This window comes from Lepus europaeus, chromosome 1 (genome assembly GCF_033115175.1).
Source record: "Lepus europaeus isolate LE1 chromosome 1, mLepTim1.pri, whole genome shotgun sequence".
Classification (NCBI taxonomy): Eukaryota; Metazoa; Chordata; class Mammalia; order Lagomorpha; family Leporidae; genus Lepus; species Lepus europaeus.
The window spans coordinates 41808204-41830090 of NC_084827.1; the positions used below are offsets into that span (position 1 = coordinate 41808204).

General features: G+C 38.7%; 1 protein-coding gene and 1 pseudogene across 1 annotated transcript in view; one reads left to right on the top strand and one right to left on the bottom strand.

Annotated features, from left to right (window-relative positions):
- Nucleotides 1-21887, top strand: part of MAGI2 (membrane associated guanylate kinase, WW and PDZ domain containing 2) — a 1616214-nt gene that overhangs the window by 1060612 nt on the left and 533715 nt on the right. The window contains exon 5 of the mRNA XM_062210835.1: nucleotides 14017-14227. Coding sequence (XP_062066819.1) covers nucleotides 14017-14227 — 211 coding nt within the window. The remainder of the gene's footprint in view (nucleotides 1-14016; nucleotides 14228-21887) is intronic.
- Nucleotides 2463-2585, bottom strand: LOC133768390 (U5 spliceosomal RNA; annotated as a pseudogene).

A 21887-nucleotide genomic window follows, 5' to 3' on the forward strand; every position in this document is an offset into this window, starting at 1 on the left:
ACAAGCCACACTCACATTTTTACCCATTTGATGAGGCCATTCCCACATTCCAATCTGCACTTCTTTTATTGTAAATCCAATGAAATGTTTGACATTCTCTAGGATATCTTGATAGTTCCACAATGGAAAATTGAAACTGTCCTTCTGAATTACTATAAAACAATTTACATTTTTCATTCATTTGGAAGGTATTACTTAACCTAATACTTACAGGTAATTTTTCATCATGTACATGCCTGACATTCCCATATACACTGTAAATATTATTAGAAGGATGACTGCTTTTAATTTTCAGTTTTCATGTCTCAGTCATTAGCATATATCATTAATTAATTAATTTTTATTTATTTTTGAGAGCTAGAGCGAGAGAGAAAGCTAGCATCGTATCTGCTGATTCACCCTCCAAATACTTGCAATAGCCAGGGCTAGTTTGGGGCCAAAGCCAGGACCCGGGAATGCAATCAAGTCTCACATGGGTGACAGAAACCCAGTTATTTGAACCATCTACACTATCTCCCATTATCTGCATTATCAGGAGCCAGAGCCAGGAATTGAAACTGGTGCCCCTATTTGGGATGTGGCCATCTTAACTAGGCTAAACACCTGTTTCTGGTATACATCTTTAAATATTTCAAGTACTTAGAAATTCTTTAGTTTTCATCAGTCCCAACTAACCTTTAAATAGAAAATGTGAAAGCTTTACTGGATCAATATGATTAAATTTCTTTGTACTTATTTTACGGTATTCGGTGTTTCCTAAATTTGAAAGATATGAGATTTCCTGTATTCTACTGAAAGTTGTACAAGGAAAATTATGCAGAAAGATACTTTTCAAAATAAATTCTCTGAGGTGAGAATCATCGAATCTCCCCAACTTTCAAAATGTTAAAAAATATAGATGATAAATTCGTAGATACAATTTTTTTAACAGAATCAACTTTTCTTCAGAAAAGAAAGTCTTGTAAACCAGAATAATTGGGTTAAGCTTTCCTGGATTTCTTTTATCTCATGAGTTATCTGCTGAACTTTTCCGGACAGTAATTCACTATTATCTTGTAGCTTCCTCTCACTAGCCATTAGTAAGCCTAGTGCAAAGAATTAGAAATGCACATATATTTTAAGAGCAGTTAAATCTCTCAGTTAATACAGACACACACAATGCCAGGAAAAACAGGGCCCGTGAGAGCTACCTTCCCCAACAAAGGGAATACAGTATGTGCACACAGAGCTGCCTTCTCCAGACCCCCAGGCCTGCAATTAGTGCAAATGAACTGCAGCTCCCAGAGAGCAAACAGAGTGTCCCTTATGTGGTCACCGAGTGTCCTCGGCAATGATCTCAGTTCACCATTAGGGCCCCGCAGCCAGGTCCTGTGCTGCTTGGCACGCTGGCTGTGCATGCACCATCAGTCCTGGACCTGTGAATGCGATCCTGTCACTGTCAGAAGAATTATGCCCTCCATAGTGAATCTCGCTGTTTTCCTGTGAATAATGCCCCACTCTAAAACCACCCCAGTGCCTAATCCCTGCCTATTTTTCTCTGGGTTCACAGAGACTACGACTTGTATATTCTCCCACATCTTCATCAATTTTTTTTTTTTTTTTTTTTTTTTTTTAGGAAGCTTAATTTTATGACCTTGTTCCCAAATACAGTACTGAGTTTTATCTCCCCATTGGTTGGGAAAATTTCTTGGGCAATTTTAAAGTACTCTTCTAAAATTAGGTGTCCCATTTATCGATGAGGAGCATTCCATCTGTTCTTGAAAGAATTATTTGAATGATAACACTGGCCTAATATGAAATGCTCTGAGTGTCCAGGTTGTGAATATAAAGTAACTAGGTGTTCACATTAGAGTTTGTGGTTAGCAAGCAATAATTAGAAATACACCCTTTAGAAATAAACTTGTGACTGGTGTCAGAGGTGTCATTCTAAATCAAGACAGACTCAGTTTTCAGTGGCACAGAAAGCAATGCATTTATGTGAACTTCCCCATGCCCGCCGTCTGATTCAGCACTTCTAAGAGCCTGCACACAACCTCTGTGGAGGTTTTCTACTTCTGTGAGCATTTATGTAATGGTGAGAGACTCATACTTGATTGAGACATGCAGGGTCAGACCTCACGTTTATACAGTGTTTAGAGAAAGCCTGTGGACTGTTGGATGCTTAGGTCTGGGAGTGGAAATTTGGCCTTAGGGGTTAAGATGCCAGTTGGGATGCCTGCATCCTTTTTCAGTGTCTGAGTTCCATTCTTGGCTCTGTTCCCTGTGATTCTAGCTCCCAGCTAATACAGATGGGGTGCAGCAGGTGAGGGCCTAGGTGATTGGGGTCCTGGCTGCAGGCTTCAGCCTGGCCCAGCCCCAGCTGGTGTGGGCATCTGAGGAATAAACAAGCAAAGGAGAGCTCTATCTCCTCACAAATAAATGGTTTTTAAGTGTCTCCCTCTCTTTCTCCCTCTCTCTCTCAGTTTCACATATGTAAATAAAAAAATTTTTAATACCTATGTTTATTCAGGTTTGCCAGGCATTCTTCATGGAAATCTTTAGTAAAAGGTGAAAGATTTATTTGATCTGAAGAGAAACCAGAGTATATTCTCAGGCATTCTTAATCTATGCCTTGTTCAGCTCATAATCATCTGTTTTCTAAGGTTTGAGGTTAGTCTATGTCTCTGTTTTCTCTATCTCATACTTCTCCTCAGAGAAGCGCTTATAATTTTCCCTTGAAATCCCAGTGACTGCTGTCAAAGATAGCTCTAGTTATTTCTGGCTGGGGCCGGCCTTCTATAGAAGGAAGGTCCTGGGTGTAGTCCCTTTGTGCAGCCCTCCCTTCTCCATGACTCCATCGCCGGGGATAGCAGTCTGATGTCCTAATTGGCTTCTTACTCCTATACAAAAGTACCTTGACTCCAGTTTGGCCCCAAAGAACAGAACTTGAATGAAATCAAAATGAAAATTAAACAAAGTCTCCTTTTTCTCCTGCTGTCTCTTTGAAGTTCTTGAAACTTCAGAAGGTAAGATGATGTTTCATATAGAACTATTCTCCTGACTTTTTTTTTTCAGAACTTTGAAAGGAAGCTCTAAGAAATATTGTATGTACCGTGTCCTATATTTTACTTCAGATCTTGCTATGATCTTTGAATATTTTCAATGTTTATATCAGTTTCTCTCACCCCAAAGTTTGCTGAAGATTGGAGGCTATTTCCATATGAAAAATGTCTTTAGAATTCAGTAATTATGAAAATCACACAACGTAGAGCTATGATGATTAATTACATTGCTATTGTTGCATTCTGGTTATATTTTTAAAGTGTTAAAAATTAAATATTGTAGAAGCAAGAAACTAAGGCAGCTGTTTTTCTCCTCTATTGATGGAAAATAAGTTCCTCTACAAATCTTTCTAGTTATTCTTTGCTATTTAGTTTTTTAATATCTCAGGAAATGTTTTTCCTTGTCATATTTCACTCATAGACATTGAATTTTCTATTTTCATCATTTTCCATATTGTTCTTTTAGTTCTGCAAACAGTTTGCAACCATTGCTGGTTTTACATTTAGATAAAAGTAATTTTGAGGCGCTGAATATGCTTCCTTAGTAATTCTCATTGCTTGGCTAGCCCTCTAAATAGGTGAGATATAATTTGCTCATCAATATTATAAATAAAAATAATTTCTACACAAGATTGGGGATTCCTGCTTCCTCAATTATTGTATCATCTAAAAAACCAGAAACATAGTTAACTTTTACTCATTTCCCCTAGTTCTAATATTTTATTATAGACTTAAATTTCTTTCTTGGCCTCAAATAATACAGAGAAATATTTGTTACCATTTCAAAAATGTAGGGGTGCGAGTGTATATGTATACATATATTTATTTCCCACTCCTCCTCATTTTCATATCTTTTTAAAAATTGTCACATATTTATTTGACGAGATGGGGCTGGGGGAGAGATTGAGACGCACAAAGACAGGGAGCTCCCACACACTGGATCAGTCCCCAGATGGCCAGAGCTGGGCCAGAGCCAGGAGCTGGAAAATCAATCCAGGTTTCCTATGTGGGTGGCAGGAACCCAGTCGCTTGAGATATCACTGCTGCCTCACAGGTCTGCAGGTAGCAGAGAGCTGATATAATTGGCTCTGGGTATCTGACCTAGGTGCTCTGACCTAGGTGCTGTGTGGCATAAAAATATTTTAAGTTTACTGTAGCAAAAAAGTAACTTTTTTAAGATGATGAGCAAAATTTAATTATATAATGTGAATGTTCTTTCACACCCATATTAGATTCTCTTCTTGTTTTAAAAGGTTTAAAAGTTAAAAAAAAATAATTGGTCACAGTGATATTGGAATTTGACTCCTTAAAATTATATAGGAAATGTGGCCTCTTAAAGTTCCCCAGAAGTCCCAATTGGGGTGCCACATGTGTTATCGGAATTTGGGGTGCCATACAATATCACCATATGCTTATTAATAAATCCCCAATATTAATAAGCCCAAGTAGGTTCTTGCATAATATTTAGAGAAGAATTCTTAATACTGGCATAAATGAACAAGGCAGCATGGTACATTTTAAGCTTTTATTCAGTGCGAAAGATGCATAGGAGAGTAAGGGCTTTAGTACAGTCTAAGGAGAAGGGGAAATCTGGATTCATACCGAGTACCAGGAACCAGCCACGTGGAAGAGCATCTAGGCCAGGAAGCATGGGGCAGGTGGCCCGAAGGCCACGGGCCCTGGAGGCTCAGAGCCCCCTATTGGCAAGAGGCCAGGGCCAGAGATATGGAGGAAAGAGCCAGAGGCACCCTGGCTCTGTCCCAGGCTTTTAATCCACTTTCAAAGGGGAGTGGTTAATTAACCTGATTGGCCAGTGGGCACTTAGGTATGGCCAGGTAGGGATGTGAGGTCACACAGGGGTGTGGTGAAGGTGTGGTCTTCCAGCTCACAAACCTAATCCATTTTAACCTGTATGCCTGTCTACTTCAAGAGCACTTTTTGAGCAATAATCTACAATTTTGATTTATTTTAATGAACTGACTGTGTAGAGTTCAGATGGCTACTATCTTATTGCTTCCTTTCTGAACACAGCATGTTCTCCACTGTTTGCTGTAGTATATAATCCATCACATGGCTGTGATCAAAAAGAATTGTATAACCTTATAAATAAATTATATTAGACATAAGGTAATAAATACTCAATAATCACTCAATAATCATATTCTTTCATCTAAAGAATCAATTACAAGGATACAATTCTAACTAAGAATTTTGGCTTCCCATAGTGAAGCAAAAAGTCTTCCTACAAAATACAGTAAGGCCTTGTGTCATTTGATGAATATACCTTTAGAAGGACTTCTTGGGTTTAGAAAAACACACGGGAAGTCCTCAGCACTGATCATGTATACCACTGTGACCCCTACCACAAAGGAACAGAAACCAGAGCCAGGGGTGGTCAACTGTAGACAGACTTGAAAGTCAAGGCTGGCCCACAGGTATTATCTTAGCCTTGGGCTGAGAGAACAGTGGGAAGCTGTTCTTCGAATTCTACTTTAAATCTGTACCCTCAGAGATGCAAAAGTGGTACCAAGGTCAGTAGCAAACCCTATTGTTCAGGCAAGGAAATGCAAAAACTCTGGAGAACAAACAGAACTCGGGGAAAATGTGGCTTCTGAGGATTACTTTTTCTCCTTTAAACTAGTTTAACTCATTGCACATCTCCATTGAGGAAGAAAACCTCAATTTATGCACACTTCTTTCTTAAAGAAGTCTTACCTTCCTGTGTTGTCTTTGTTAACCTTTCATGATTTTTTGAAAACATTTAAAGTCCTTTAAAAAAAATCACAGAAAATTGACCAAACTTCTTCTTTCTGTAGGCAGAATCATTTGGATTGCTTGGCTAATTTAACTACTCAATTTGTTTAGTGTTCTAAGTAGAACCCAATGATAATATATAGTGTTCACTGAACACCTACTATGTTCTCTTAGTTTTCTGTTCTAAGCATGATATGTACTTGTCCCATCTAATTTTTGTAGATAGGTAATATTGTTTTCCCCACTGCACCATTAATGAAATTGAGGCATACACAGAATGATTAAATAACTTGCTCAATTTCACACAGCATAGGACAGATTCACACCCAAGTGGTCTGACACCAGCCTTAGCAATTGCATTCTACTACTGTTTCCTGTGGAGAGTGTTTGTTGCTGAGAATTGCTAATGGAAAGGTAAAATTGTGTTAAATCTCAAATTATTCCTATTCTCTCTCCTTAAAAATCCTTTTTTCTCAGCCATGCTTATTTCTTCAGTCATACTTATTTCCAGAGAAATAACAGAAAGACAAGGAGGAAAAAAAATACTGGATTTAATAAAATAGCCATTGGAAATATAAAGAGAAAAACACTCTCATAGAATGAAATAAATTTTGGAAATTCAAATTTCATAGAAATGAAATAAAAAATTTCCTATCTATCTTAAAAACAAATGCTTCATTTTTGCTACATCAAATGAAAATATGGATAAGGCATTAAATTGGAATTCTTGAAATCATTTTTATCTTGATTCCTGGTTGTTCTTTAATGAAACTGAGAGGGGGCATTCAAAGCCATGGCATTCTGAGTTAGGCTTTGTCCTGCATCTGAAAGGCCATGTGTTAGATCCTGGAAGTGCAATAAGCTTGGAAACAAATGAAATTGCCACTATTCATATTTTTGTAATATCAAAACCTCAGACCAGACGAGAGCATGCAGTTTGTAAGGACTGATCTGACTACAAAATTGCATACATTTTACCCTCTCCCAATTAAGTGGCCTTTTGTCCCTGTAGTATGCAGTGTTTTTCAAGCTTTTCTGAAATTTCTTATGGGGAGAAGGAAATAAGCAAAATCCCAGTAGAAGTATAGATAAAATATGGTTTTTCTGGCCCATTGTTTACAATATTACACCCATATGTTATAAATGTCTGTTTTATGCCACAATATTTCCATATTATTTCTAAGAATTTAAACAGCCCTGTTTCCAGGGAAAATTTTCATCATTATCATTCCTTAATAAGCATTCCTTTTTATTGAAATATTCAGTGTTTCTTTTGTGATTGCAGATAAAACAGTCTTTGCTCTGGTTTGCAAGATGTCTTAGTGAAATAGAAATACAATGTAGAATGCTTAGAAAAATGCCAGTGTTTGTTCTGGATAGCATCTTAAGGAAGAAATATGTTTTACATATATCCAGAAAATATCATTTTTAGATTTAACAATAAAACTATACTGAGCCATGTGTCTTAGAACTCAAAATGGATAATTTTACATGGCTGCCTCCTAATCAGGAAATTGTTTCACACTGCTCTAAAAATAAAATATGCACGGATTATTTGGGTCCTCCTTAGTCAGAATTTGAATAGTTCAGAGATTCTCAAGCCACAAATCTGACATATATATATGTGTGTGTGTGTGTGTATATATATATATATATATATATATATATATATATATATAATGTGTGTGAAGTCATGCTTGCATGTGTGTGCTTCTAATTCGAACTCCATGGGGCTGGGGGTACTATCAGGAATGTTTGACACATGCACCATGATTGGCATGTAATTCCTTATTCTTTCCCTTCCTTTATTAGTTTAAGTATCTGTTCTTCATGGGCAATTTCTTAGCTACTTACACAGTACCCAATATACATATTTGTTTTTAAAAATTTAAGCCACATTCAGAAGACAGACAACATCATATTATCCAAAATGCAGTCAACATAACTTCTATTTTCCTTATTAATCAAGGGAACAGCTAAGATGTGGCAGTACTTAATGGAATAGTAACTTGCAACTCAATACAAAGTAAATACTGACTCAGTTAATTATAAGATGAACAAATAATCTAATAAGCCATTTTACACATTGGATTCTGCTGCATCCTCCACTCTGCCCACCAAATTCCTATACTGATATCCAAACTTCCACCATTTAGAAATATGACTTTATTTGGAAATAGCATCATTGCACATTTTTAGAAGATGTTTTTTATTTATTGGAGAGAGAGAGAGAGAGAGAGAGAGAGAGAGAATCGATCTTCCCTCCACTGGCTGCAATAGCAAGGTTTGGGCCAGGCTGAAGGGAGAAGCCAGGAATCCATCCTGGCCTTCTGTATGGGTGGTAGTGACAGAAGCACTTGGGCCTTCTTTCACTCCCTTTCCAGCCATGTTAGCAAGGAACTGGATCAGAAGTGGAGTAGCTGGGGCTTGAGCCAGTACTCCAGTATGGGATGCCTACATTGCAAGCAGTGGCTTAGCATGCCACACCACAACATCAGCCCCAGGATTATTGTAAATTTAATTACTTAAGATGAGGTCGTACCAAACTAGAATGGGCTGCTGATCATATGTAAGTGTGTGCTTGTAAGAGGAAGCTGGAACTCCGATGCACACAGGCAGAACATCATGTGAAGCCTGAGGTTGCATTGCCACAAGCCAGGGAACTATTAGGAGAGCCAGAAGAGGAGCCTGAAACAGTTCCTTCCCTGGCCCTGCCTATGCCTGGATGTAGGGCTCCTAGCCTGCAGAGCTGTGAGACTGTATTTGTTTAAGCCACTCCATTTGTGGTATTTCCTTATGGCCACCTTAGCAAACAGTTATTCAGTATTTGGATCGTATTCTCCTTTATGGCACATTGTTGAACTTGGTTCTTGGCATTTAGTAGGCTCTCAAGAAATGTTTATTGAGTTTGTTAATGCCATTTGTAGTAAAATAGGAAATAAAAGTCTAGTTCCTTCTCTCCTTGAGTATGAAATGTTTGAGTTCCTCAGACAGCTGCCTTAAGTTCTTTACTTGCTACACTGTCTCTCAAAAATTTCAAACAACTCTTTAGTGTGGTTGGGTATCATTTCACAAATCCTTACTGTGGGACTCATTATATATAACATATTCCACTGCTCCACCCCTGGGTTGCCATGTATGTCTAGGAGAGAAATGAGTTTGAACCCTACTGGCAATGTGGCTTGCTCAGCCCACAAGAAGTAAAGGGAGTTATCTCAGTGAGACAACTTGTAATAAGATTCTGGGCTTTCTTTGCTCAACTCCCCTTTTTCTTCCTTCTAATGTTCTACTCTGCTCTTCTAGGAGCAGGTTCTGCTTCTGCATGGGGGGGTGGGGGGGAGGGCTGTCTTAGTTCAGCACTGCCAGTGAATAAACAGTTCTGATTGAGTTTCTCTGGAAGCCCTGGAATTTCATTGTAAACTACGTCTTAAAACTAGCCTTTATGAATAGTAAATGTGGGAATGCTGTGGTTCTCCACTTGCCCCACTCGTGTCTGGTCCTTGTTCAGATGGAGGAAGCAGATGCCATTTATTGCTTCTCGCTCAACCCAATGCACAATAGCCTATTAAAAAGATCTTTTTGTCTCCCTTATTAAACTCTTCTCAGATTAACCTGCACAATGTAAGTATTAATTCCATGATTTCTAGTGTAAGCATTGGCCAATTAAGTAGGAATAAAGAAATGAATACATAAATGAGTTAGATAAACTGGGAGAACTTTGCTCGGGAATCTGACACATAAATAAAAAACAGGGTTAAAGGTTTCTCCAGAAACTCTACAAATTTTTAAAAGAAAATCTTACATTTCTCTTGAGAAATTAATAGTATTATGTAGTTGGAAAAAACATTTGTTTATAGGTAAGCTTCTTGAATGAACTCTCCACCCACATTTTTTTTTTAACTTTTATTTAATGAATGTAAATTTCCAGTGTACAGCTTATGGATTACAATGGCTTCCCCCTCCCATAACTTCCCTCCCACCCGCAACCCTCCCCTCTCCCGCTCCCTCTCCTCTTCCATTTGCATCAAGATTCATTTTCAATTCTCTTTATATACAGAAGATCAATTTAGTATAAAGATTTCAACAGTTTGCACCCACATAGAAACACAAAGTGAAACATACTGTTTTAGTACTATTTATAGCATTAAATCACAATGTACAGCACATTAAGGACAGAGATCCCACATGAGGAGCAAGTGCACAGTGGCTCCTGTTGTTGACCCAACAAATTGACACTCTAGTTTATGGCGCCAGTAACCACCCTAGGCTGTCGTCATGAGTTGCCAAGGCTATGGAAGCCTTCCAAGTTTGCCGACTCTGATCATATTTAGACAAGGTCATAAAAGAGAGAGTGAGGATAGTAATCAAGGATCCTAAGAGTGGCATTTACCAGGTTTGAACAATTATACAGCATGAAGTGGGGAAGAGGACCATCAGTACACACAGGTTGGGAGTAGAGCCATTGGTGGTAGAGTAGAGGTTATGATTACAAAGGAATGAGGCCCAAGTGCACTAGACAGGGCCTAGAACAAAGGACAGAGTCATTATTAGAGGAGCTAAGAAAGGTGCTGTCTAAGCTACAAGTAATTTTTCTGATTGAGAGGCAAATAGAACCTGATAGAAGGGGCTTGATAATAATCTGGTGGGTTTAGGCCTTGTAAATTCAGAGGCCCAGACCTATCTATCTCTTCACATGGGGTATATCCTAAGGGAGGTGTGAACCTCCTAGGGAAACGCACTCTGTTGACTTTCATTACTTGGCTGGCCTGGGAGGAGAGCTGGCCAGGTAAAGGCAGGTGGCATCTCTAACAAGAAATTTACAGTTCTGCCTGCAATGTTGCTGACCCTACTTGACCACACCCTCAGCTGCAGTGGTCCCTTTGGAAGTTGGGCTGAGTGAAGGGCTTTTCAGCTTAGAGCCAATAAGATCTGTGGCTCTGACCTGGGCATCCTTCGACTCCAGGGCAGGTCCATTTCCAGTGATCCAACTCTTGGCAGAGCTGCCAGGGCTCTTCACAAGCTGACCTCTGCTGAAGCCCAGGCTTACCACATTGAAAGCCACTGCAGTGGACTGGCCTGTTGGGTCTCCTTGAGGGCAGATCACTGTACAGATCAGCCATTAATAGGCCTGCCTCCACCCACATATTTTATATTTTCTCTTCCTTTGTTCTGTAACCCATTCTAATCTGGCTTGTACACTTCTACACCTATAGTACTCCAGTGATTGCCATGTTCATAATTTCAGTAGATGCCTTGCCCTTGCCTTGCTGGACTTTTCAGAAGCGTTGGCCACAGACAGGTGTTTGGCTTGGCATTAATGGTGTTAAGTTCTACTGGTTTTGCCATGGCCTTCATGGCTGCTGTTTCCTCATCTCCTTTTGCCAATTCTTTCAGTGACTGCTCAATGTTAGGGTTCTTCAAATAACTGTTCTGGAATTCTTGTTTCCACTCCTCACCCTGGCTCTCTCGGCAATTTCATTTTCTCCTGGTTTAAATTACAATGCAGTCTAGCTGTAGGGTAAGCTGTACTCTTTCAGATTGATTCTTTCTAGCTAGAAACTCCTAGAGGTGACATCAATGTAACTTTAGTGTAGAACTCCAGCTCAGTGTGCCCCAAACTGTATCCATAGGTTTCTCCTCACCCCAGAATTCTGTTCCTCACCACCACTGTCTCTATCTCAGTGAATAACTTCACCACACACCAGCTTTACCATTTTTCCTTATTTGTCCATTTTTAAAAATAATATAAAACCTACACTCTAAACATTCCTACCACCACCATCTGCTGTCTGGAGTACAAAATTAACTTCCTGCTGCTCTAAAACCGTCCACTGGTCCCACCCTTGAATCCCCCAGAATATTCAGGAGGGTCTTCATGGAAAATGAGCATTTAATTTTGTCATCTCCATGAGTAAGATATAGCAACACCTTCTCTTTGTTCTCAGGATACAATTCCAAGTTCTGAGCATGCTTTATAGGGCCTTGCTTAACCCAGCCCTTATTTATCTCTGTATTTCTCTGAATGAAGTCTCTGATGTGATCATATTTGCAAATATTGAAAAGAAGATTTCTTTGCCTGTGACTCTGGGACTATCTTTCTCTTTAGAATGCACTTATTACACTTAAAATTATATAAAAAACTATACATTTGGAGCATATTGGAAGAAAAAAAAATACTGAATAGCTTAGACAAAATACACATTATAGGATGGTTTAAAAATATCTCCATTATAGAATTAAGCCTACGCCTTGACCAAAATATTTGCCCAATAATTCAATCTGATGAAAAAGTAACCTTGAAAATGATATGTACTCACTCTCTGATATATCACCCAATGAGAACTTCATAATGTCTTTATAGAGCCTGGGCCATCTTCAGATAGAAGTTTAAGACTCAGGCCTTGGTAGGTGCTCCATATATTTTTAATCTCTTTCAAGAATCTGTCTTTGATAGCGTATATTACAAATTTCCAGAAATGTGATAATCTTCCATTTACATTTCACTATATTATACAGGACTCATTTCTTCTTACCTTGTATTTTTTCCTTTTTTTTCCCCATATCTTGAGATTTCTGCCCTGATCATTCATCATGTGTGCCCAGGATAATTCAGATGTTGTCCTGATTTAAGATACGTGGGTAGTGTACATTCAGAACTTTTGTATGTTCAAAAGTAACTTTCTTTGGATTAGATTAATGTTTTGTTGGCAGAGTTGATTAAATTCAGGCCAGTCTAATTATTACCTTACTATCTTTTGAATATAGGGCATTAATAAGGAAAGGTCTGGTGATCTTCTGTTTTGTGTTCCTCCTAAGAAATCATTTTTATTCATTGGGGAAGCTGATGATGAAACTCTTTAACATGGTAGTTTGGAAACTACAACTATGTGTGTTCAAGGATCTACATGTTTCATTAATCTGACCGTAGATTTAGTGAACCACATCAGTCTGTAGTTGGGTGCTTCGACCTTACATTACTTTTGTTATATACCACTTATTGACTTATTTCTTCCCCTTGGCTTCCTTTGTCTCATTCTAGAACTCCTGCTATTTTCATATTAGGGGTATTCAGTCTGTGCCCGAGACTTGTTTTCATTGCTCTTAAGCGAGGTATTCTTCTTAGTTTTTGTTCTGTTGTATTAGTTTTCTATTGCTGTTGTAACAAATTACCACAATTTAGTGATTTAAAACAATGCAGATGTATTATCTTACAGTTTGGTAAGTACGAGTCTAGCATGGGTCTCAAAGGGCACAAAGCAAAGTGTTGGCAGGACAGTGTTCCTGGAGTCTCTAGGAATGATTCATTTCCTTGCCTTTTCCAGCTTCAACTTGGCTTGTAGTCCCATTTTTCTTGGCTTTTACATCCATTTTTCTTTCCTCAACGTAATCAGCATTGCATCCCTCTACGTCATTCTTTAGGAATCACATCCCTTCTTGCTCTCCTTTTCTGCTTCCCTCTTCCACTTTTAAGGAGGATTATAGTTACGTGGAGCCTGACTGAACAATCAAAGATTGCTTCCCCCGTCTCCAGGCCTTTAACTTATCACAATTGCAAATGTTTTCCTGTGCGAAGTAACATTCCCATGTCCCATGTATTAGGACATGAACATCTTTAGGGCTGTTATTCTATCTACCACACCTGTGTTGTAGAATAGTCCTTACATTCCATCTTTTAACTTCCAGTTCAGGAACCAGCCTTGTGGTGCAGTGAGTTAAGCTACTGTTGTCATGGTGGCATCCTCTATGGGCACCAGTTCAAGTCTCAGATGTTCTATTTTCAATCCTGTTCCCTGCTAATTCACCTGGAAAGGAAGCAGATGGCCAAAGTACTTGAGCCCCTACCACTAATGCGGGAGACTAGATGGAGTTCCAGGCTCCTGGCTTCAGTCTGGCCCAGTCTCGAGTGTTATAGCCATTTGGGGAGTGAACCAGTGGATGGAAGATCTGTCTCCTACTGTCTATCTGTAACTCTGCCTTTTAAATAAATAAATAACTCTGTTTAAAAATTAGAAATAATAAATCTCAAGTTAGGTAAACAACAATGAAATGAGAACACAAATGGACCTAGTGATCATTTTTGGAGCTGTTTGCAAGTATTCTTTTTCTGAAAATATTTTTTATTAGCATTCAAAGGGTATATCCCCTGGTGCAGCGTACTCCATACTCATTGCCAAGTGGCCATGGTTGGAGTGACTAACCACGTGTTCCCATTCTCTTACAGAATCCAGTGAACAGGAAGACAAGAGTGCAGGTGCCTCAGGGGAGACCCCCTCCCAGCCTTATCCTGCACCAGTGTACAGTCAGCCTGAGGAGCTGAAGGAGCACATGGAGGATACAAAGCCAACGAAGCCTGAAGAGAGTGAGGACTCGGACCCATTGCCTGATAACTGGGAAATGGCCTACACAGAGAAGGGCGAAGTCTACTTCATTGAGTGAGTGTATTTATTGTTTTCACCATTCCGTAAAGGTCATGGCAGAATAAAAGTGATATAGCAAGAGCAGATGTGGTGGAAAAAAAAAAAAAACATGAAATTTTATTGTTTCTGGTAGTACCTCCTTTCTTTTTCAGAGAGGAATGGAATGGTGCCTTAATAGTTACTGTTCCTAGATTACAACTATAAATCAAAAATGAATTAAATAGTTCCATTGTCACATCTATTATAGTTGTGACTCAAAAGGCAAATTGCCATGTGCTGTTATTATTGGATGCTTATCCAGCTCTTTCAAAGACCAAATTATTACATTCCCAGAAATGCCTACTATTCTGTTCAGTTAAATAGGTTACAACAATATATATTTAAAGATTTATTTATTTATTTGAAAGACAGAGTTACAGAGAGGCAGAGAGAAAAAGAGAAAGAGAGAGAGAGAGAGAGAGAGAGAGAGAGAGAGAGAGAGAGAGATCTTCCATCTGCTGGTTCACTCCCCAAATGGCCACAATGGTGGAGCTGGGCCGATCTGAAGCCAGGAGCTTCTTCCAGGTCTCCCACGTGGGTGCAGGTACCCAAGGACTTAGACCATCTTCTACTGCTTTCCCAGGCCATAGCAGAAAACTGGATTGGAAGTGGAGCAGCCGAGTCTCCACCTAGCACCCATATGGGATGCTGGCACTGCAGGCCGCAGCTTTACTTGTTATACGACAGCGCAGGCCCCAGGATACAATTTAAAGCAAAATATTTGCTGAGCACAAAAGAAAAAGGTTTAAGCATTTGACCCTGAGTTCAGGTGTTTCTAAAATAATCTGTTTTGTATAGTTCATTCTACTTCCTTTTATTACATTACATTATATCTGCTGATTGACATGTTTATGACTTGCCAAGGAAACTGAACGGCTAATCCTCAACTCTGTGGTGACGCGCAATCTAATCTTTTTCTTTCTTATTTCTTTCTAAAATACAAAATTTTTATTTATTTTTTCAACAATAAAGCTTTATTTTTTCTTTATTTCTAGGAGTAGATTAGCCTTTCTTAAAGGAACTCCAAAGTTAACCATGTTACCCTAAAAATAAATTATTGATGTGTACAAGACAACCAAAATTCATTAGAAAGAAAAAAAACTACAAATATAGTACATGAATAACATTTATTCCCTCAGAGTTCTATAAACCTTAGAGACAAAAGAATGCAGAAACTGAAGTTTTCAGTGTTGACAGTATATACAAATATGTAAACTCTGATTATTCAAGAAAAATATTAAAACTGGATTTCCTTTCCCAACCTGGAGTGAGTTATGACTTAGATCTCCATAGGCAGAAGTCTGTTGTGAAATTGAAATGTTACCACATGCCAATATTTAATTCTCACGTGAAGTTGGAAACTCTGATACGTGTGGCCCAGGGAATATATAATCAGGTAATTATTTGGTGCTCTGCTTGACACCAACATGGATGAGAAAAAATAGTGTTTTGCAGAAAATGAATCACTGGCATTCACCTCTCAGCAAACGTTCTAAGTTAAAAAAAAAGAATAAGAATCTCTTGCATTATTGTTTTATTGCTAAAATCAATGACACAAAGAACATTTTTATAAATTAATTGGTAAAGAGACAGTCATAGTAGAGTTTTTCAAATGTGACCGATGGAAAACTCCTCATTATATTTATATCAAGAAACATATTTTTTTATTTTGATGAGCACAGCATGACATCATTGCAGCCCAGAAATTAAATATATAAATTCTAGAAGTGAGGCCATGCATTGACTTGGAGCAACTGATATTCAGAACAAGGAAATGGCAAGTTTTTTTTTTTAAATTTTTATTGTATGTATAGGAGGAATAAGGCTTTGTGCGAATAATAGAAGGAAGGGAGTGTAAGTTGATTAAAAAATTGTGTCCTTAGCAAGTGCTTCCCAATAATGCAGTTACACACGTTCTTTCTCTGTGATTGTGAGGTTAACTTTCTTCTTTGAACTGTGTCACATTTTGGATATGTAAAGAAAAGGGACTTTGGAGGACAGAACCAGGACTCTGGGTGTACAGTATAGTAAATAATGGAGCCATGACTGGCCTTGAGAGAGTCCAGCAAAGCAGTTCTGTTGTTGTAGTCAGTCACACAGTGTCATCACTGAAAGACTGAATATTCTATACCGGCTCTCAAAACTTACTGTCCTGTGAGGGAAGAGGATGGTAATTGTGAACTAGTAGTTGGTAATTTTTGAATTTTGTGATGCTGTTCAGAGAAGGTAAGCTTGGTGTAGGGCCTAAGACGTAAAAAGAAGCACCACAGAGAATGTTGGAAAACAGAGCATTCGGGGAACAGGAAGTGGCGTTACCAAGACCCGGTCCCTGGATGTCTGGGAGCTGCTTGGGCGGCTGCTGTCTGGATCACGGCAGTATCCGTTAGTTGGTGAAGCCTAGGAACTAACTGCCTAGTTTTGGTTATGCTGGAAAGTTAGTGCTTTTGAAAGGCGAGCAAAGGATTGCCTTTTTCTGTTTGTTTTTTACAACCTCCTTACTGCTTGAGAGAAGGGTCAATGTAAAGTGTAAGTATTAGCAGAGATAGGATGAAGTGGGAAATTCACACGAACCAGAGGAGACAGTTCGATTTGTGGCGAGCAAGCTGGTGCTGAGGGAGACTCACCCAGAAGTCAAGGGGAATGAAATGTCTAGGTTGGGGCTAACGTGACCATGAGGGATCAGTGTGGGAGGATGTAGCGAAGGCAGCATCAGGTTAGCTGCTATGGAAGGTTTCCCCACAGGCCGTGGCACCCCAGCCCACCCTGCATCCTGCGCCAGGTTTCTCTTCATTTCCATGCCTCAGAAAAGCTGCCTCCGAATCTCAGGCTTCCGTGTGATGAGTGCAGGCGCCCCAGTGCAGAGTGGGCTGGCCCTTCACTTGCACTCCTTCCTACTGGCACGGAAGTCTCCTGTCTCTCTGCCCACGTTCCACTCTGCTTTCCTTTTCCCTCCTTCTGTCCCTGACTTCTGCCTGCTTTCACCTTGGCTCTGGAATGCCCCATTCCATTCCTTAAAGACATTTGACAAAAGTCCACATTTCCACCATCACTGAGCAGTGAGCACCTCTGTTGTTGCTATCCCAAAAAATCCTGATAGGAACCAACTCTATGCTGCAAAAATCCCCAGAAGTGAATGTGGCAGAGCTGGAGTCAGAGACAGGGCAGTGTGGTTATGCAGTAAGGATTAAGAAGCTCTTAAAACAAGGTGTGACCCAGAGGCAACCCTGAAGCAGAGTCCTGGTAACAGAGAGCAAGATTAAAAGGAACAAGATAGAAATATGTATACACACACACATTGTGGAATGACTGGAACAAGCTGAACTGCATTATCTCATATACTTGACCTTTTTTGTGTATGGTGAGAACACTTGAAAAAGGCACTGTCAGCTGCTTTTTTTTCTCCCAAGCTTGCCTGTACTCATTCTTGAGCATGTGGTTTTGCTTTAGAAGAATCTTCCCTGCTCACCATTCCTTCCTTTCCTCAAATTGTTCCTCATGTCCAGATAAGAGCCTGTGCCAGACCTAGCTAGGGGCTACCCCACAGCATGATGGCCCAAGTACTTAGGTTCCTGCCACCCATGTGGGAGGTTCAGATGAAGTTCCTAACTTCTGGCTTCCGCCTGGCCTGATCCAGACATTTGGGAAGTTGCATGCATTTGGGGAGTGAATCAGTGGATGGATGAAAACTTGCTCACTGCCTCTCTCTCTTATATAAATCTTTAGAAAAAAAAATTTTAAATCCATTGTCAGCAATTTTTAAGAATACAGTGCATACAGTTTTTATTTGTCAATAAATATATTAAAAAAAATAAAAGGAGAGGCAGAGTAATAGGAAAGGAAGGTGAAAGAGCCAGAGGGAAAGTGTTGTTGGAGTAGCAAAATTGAAGTCCCTCTCCTGCAGGTCACACCCACTCTCCGTGGGACCTTTCCTGGATTCTATCCCCTGAATGCAGGGAAACAAAGGAGCAGGACCCTTGTTCCTGTGTAGAAAATTAATACATATGTATATTTTTGGCCGGCGCCGTGGCTCAACAGGCTAATCCTCCGCCTTGCGGCGGCGGCACACCGGGTTCTAGTCCCGGTCGGGGCACCGATCCTGTCCCGGTTGCCCCTCTTCCAGGCCAGCTCTCTGCTGTGGCCAGGGAGTGCAGTGGAGGATGGCCCAAGTGTTTGGGCCCTGCACCCCATGGGAGACCAGGAGAAGCACCTGGCTCCTGCCATCGGAACAGCGCGGTGCGCCGGCCGCAGCGCGCTACCGCGGCGGCCATTAGAGGGTGAACCAACGGCAAAGGAAGACCTTTCTCTCTGTCTCTCTCTCTCTCTCACTGTCCACTCTGCCTGTCAAAAAATAAAAATAAAAAAAAAAAAAAAAAGAAAATTAATACATATGTATATTTTTACACTTATTTCTGAATAACCGGGGGGAACACTATCAGCACTTGACACATTAGCTTTCAGTATATGATGGACTTTGAATTAAGGTAAGGGAAAGTCCATCTGTCTTCTATGCAATAATATTTTGAAATATTTATCGATTTACTTGGTATTGCAAGGTAGTTTAAATGGCTCAGTCCTTTAGAAGTTCTGCACTTAAAACATGAGGGTTTTTTTTTTTTTTTTTTTTTCTGTTGTTCTCGCCACTGGTGAATTAGTGGGCTCAGCTGTTCTTCCTGTGTTCTTCAAAATGCTTTCATTGATGAATGATCAAAGAATATTTCTTCTTATCACTTACAATGATTTTTAATGGTAAAAGGTGACTATCTGAGAAAGTACTTTTAAACAGCATAATTTTAATTTGTGAGTAGATGCCCTTTTCCAAATGTGCTTTAAAATGATAATGATGCCTAATGTTGAACCAATTTTCAAAACTTTTAAATGCGTATTTATAAAACCAGAAGTTTCTTTGACTAACAACATCATTACTAACATATTTTAAGTATGCAGAATATTAATTATAAATTCCAATGAAGTATATATAAATATAAAATAAGTTGTCATGTATTGAGTGCCCAGTCTCCTCAGGCTTTATTCAGATTACACTAATAATTTTAGTTAATATGCCAAGCATTTACACTCTGTTCCTTTCATCCTCACTTTATGAAGCTGAGAATAAAGAAGTAACTAGTTACCAAGAAGTTACATAATCAAGAAATGCTAGAGCCAAGGTTTCTTTGATTCTGTTCACTCAAGAAATATTTATTGGGTACATACTATGTGCTAAGACCCATTTTAAACTCTGGAAATACAATAGTCAACAAAATAGACAAGGCTCAAGCTTTCACAGACTGTGGTCTGTTTTCAGCTCCTTGTTCTTAAACCAGATTGCTATGGTGCCTAATTTACATCCATTATATCATAACTACCCTAATCGAGTCTTGATTTATCCCCATTTTATAGATGAGGTTCTAAGAAACTTTGGGCAAATTAACATTGCCAAGGTCACACAGCTCTACTGAGGCAACCCCATTACTCCATACTCCTTTCCAGTATACAAACATCAGCTGAGAAAAGTTATCTTTATATTACAAATGATATTTGTTTTATAGGTTTCTTGGCCAGAAATGCACTATTCCAGAGGCTAAATGTTGCATAAAGAAGAGCTGCCACAGGGTTAATCTGGATTAACATGGTTTAGGAATCCCATTAAATTACCTCTTTGTTTTGGAAGTCAGTTTAGTTAGTGACACAAAAGAGACTGCTATTGCTTTCACAAAAAACAAAAAGGACAACAAGAGCCTATTTGTTTACTACCATCTTTCTGAATGGCAGTGAACACTATGTCATCTTAAATAATGGATTTTTAAACTTAGGCTTTGAAACTAAAAAATCATGTCTGAAAAATGCCATGGCTATACATGGTTTCCAAATCTTTGTCAGGACTGAATTTGTAAATTCTAAATAAACACACAAGTAGTCCATGTTTCTTCTTCTGTTGCTATTTCTGTATTCCTTTAATTTTAAATAAATCATCAGTTACCATTTCCAACATATTTAAACTTTTTATTTATCAAATAGAAGATAAAATATGTTGGAATTTATTGGAGAGGAATTTAAAATCATCTTTTTGATTTTCAGGCAACCATTCTCTACTTGGCATGTCCCTCCTACTGACAAAAGCTGGTCTAGGCTTACTTTTTGTCATTTACTTAATAAAAATAGTGGATACATTGCATATGTTTTCAATTTGTTTTCTTGTCCCTGCACCAAATTCTAGTCTTATTCTCGGACAGACAATAGCATTTTAGACAGAACACTTTGCAACATAACACCTACAATATCCAAAGCAGTATTTATAATAAAACCTCTTTAAAAAAATGTTTCCTAACCACATGAAAGGTCATATGACAAGCTCACATATCCCTATATATAAGAAAAATTGTAGGAATGCTATTTGGGAACCATATAACCACCATGAAGATTTTGACAGTAGCTTTCTGTATGAACTATCTGTGTATAAATGGAAAATAAAGACAGTGAAATGCTACGTAAATAGAGTCTTTCAAAAAGTTTCTACTTTAAGTCATCAGTTAGATACATCCAGTCATTTTCTTTGATAGGCCTTCTTTTTGGGAATGATGATACGGAAGTAAAAGTGTTTTGGGAAATGATATACTCAATTCTGAGGATTTTTTTTTATTATCTCAGTCTCATCAGTTTATATCCTTTAAAATTAATATTTATTTTTAGAAATATATATAGTACTTATATATGTATATATTTGTGAGTATATATATATATGTATATATATATATATATATATATGTAATCAACAGTCTTTATTGCCTTCTCTGAACCTATGAAGCTATTGCTATTCAGACATTAACTTCTATGCACATTTTGAAAATCCAAAATACTTATCTGGACTCTGTGGACCTTGTTCAAAAGATCGTGTTTCATGAAGTCAGATGCCCTTGACTTCAGTCTCATTCTTCTGGCATTGTATTTCCTCAAGAAGAAAATAGCATTTAACCATTGATTAAGGGTGGTGATTCAGAATTGGCTTTTTGAGAGCATTTGTCTCATTGTTTTAAGTCTGTGATATTGTTAGAGAAAATGGAGCAAAGGAAAAAGGTGTGTTTATTAACAAAAATTTCTTATTCCACTCATAAAATTTCAGTTGATGAAAGAAACCATTTCCAATATTGATGCAGTAGTAGAAATATTGTTTTGAACTGGATAGCAATATAAAGAAAGGAAGAGAAGAGAAAGGAAAGGAGAACACCTCTTGAAATTAGGTTTGACTTGGGTCACTCTGAATTGTCCAGTTATGTGTACCTAAAAAACAGAAATGGAATGTGTACCCTGGTCAGAAAACATCATAGTGAATGGGGACAAAAAAAAGGAGAATGGAAAATAGAATGTGTACAATCTGTAAGAAAATTTTAAGTTTTAATCCAAATAAATACTCCAATCACTGATATCTTCTTTTATTAAACTGATTCTTTTTTTTTCTTTTTTTTGACATGCAGAGTTAGACAGTGAAAGAGAGAGAGAGACAGAGAGAAAGGTGTTCCTTCCATTGGTTCACCCCACAAATGGCTGCTATGGCCAGCGCTGTGCTGATCTGAAGCCAGGAGCCAGGTGCATCTTTCTGGTCTCCCATGTGGGTGCAGGGCACAAGCACTTGGGCCCTCCT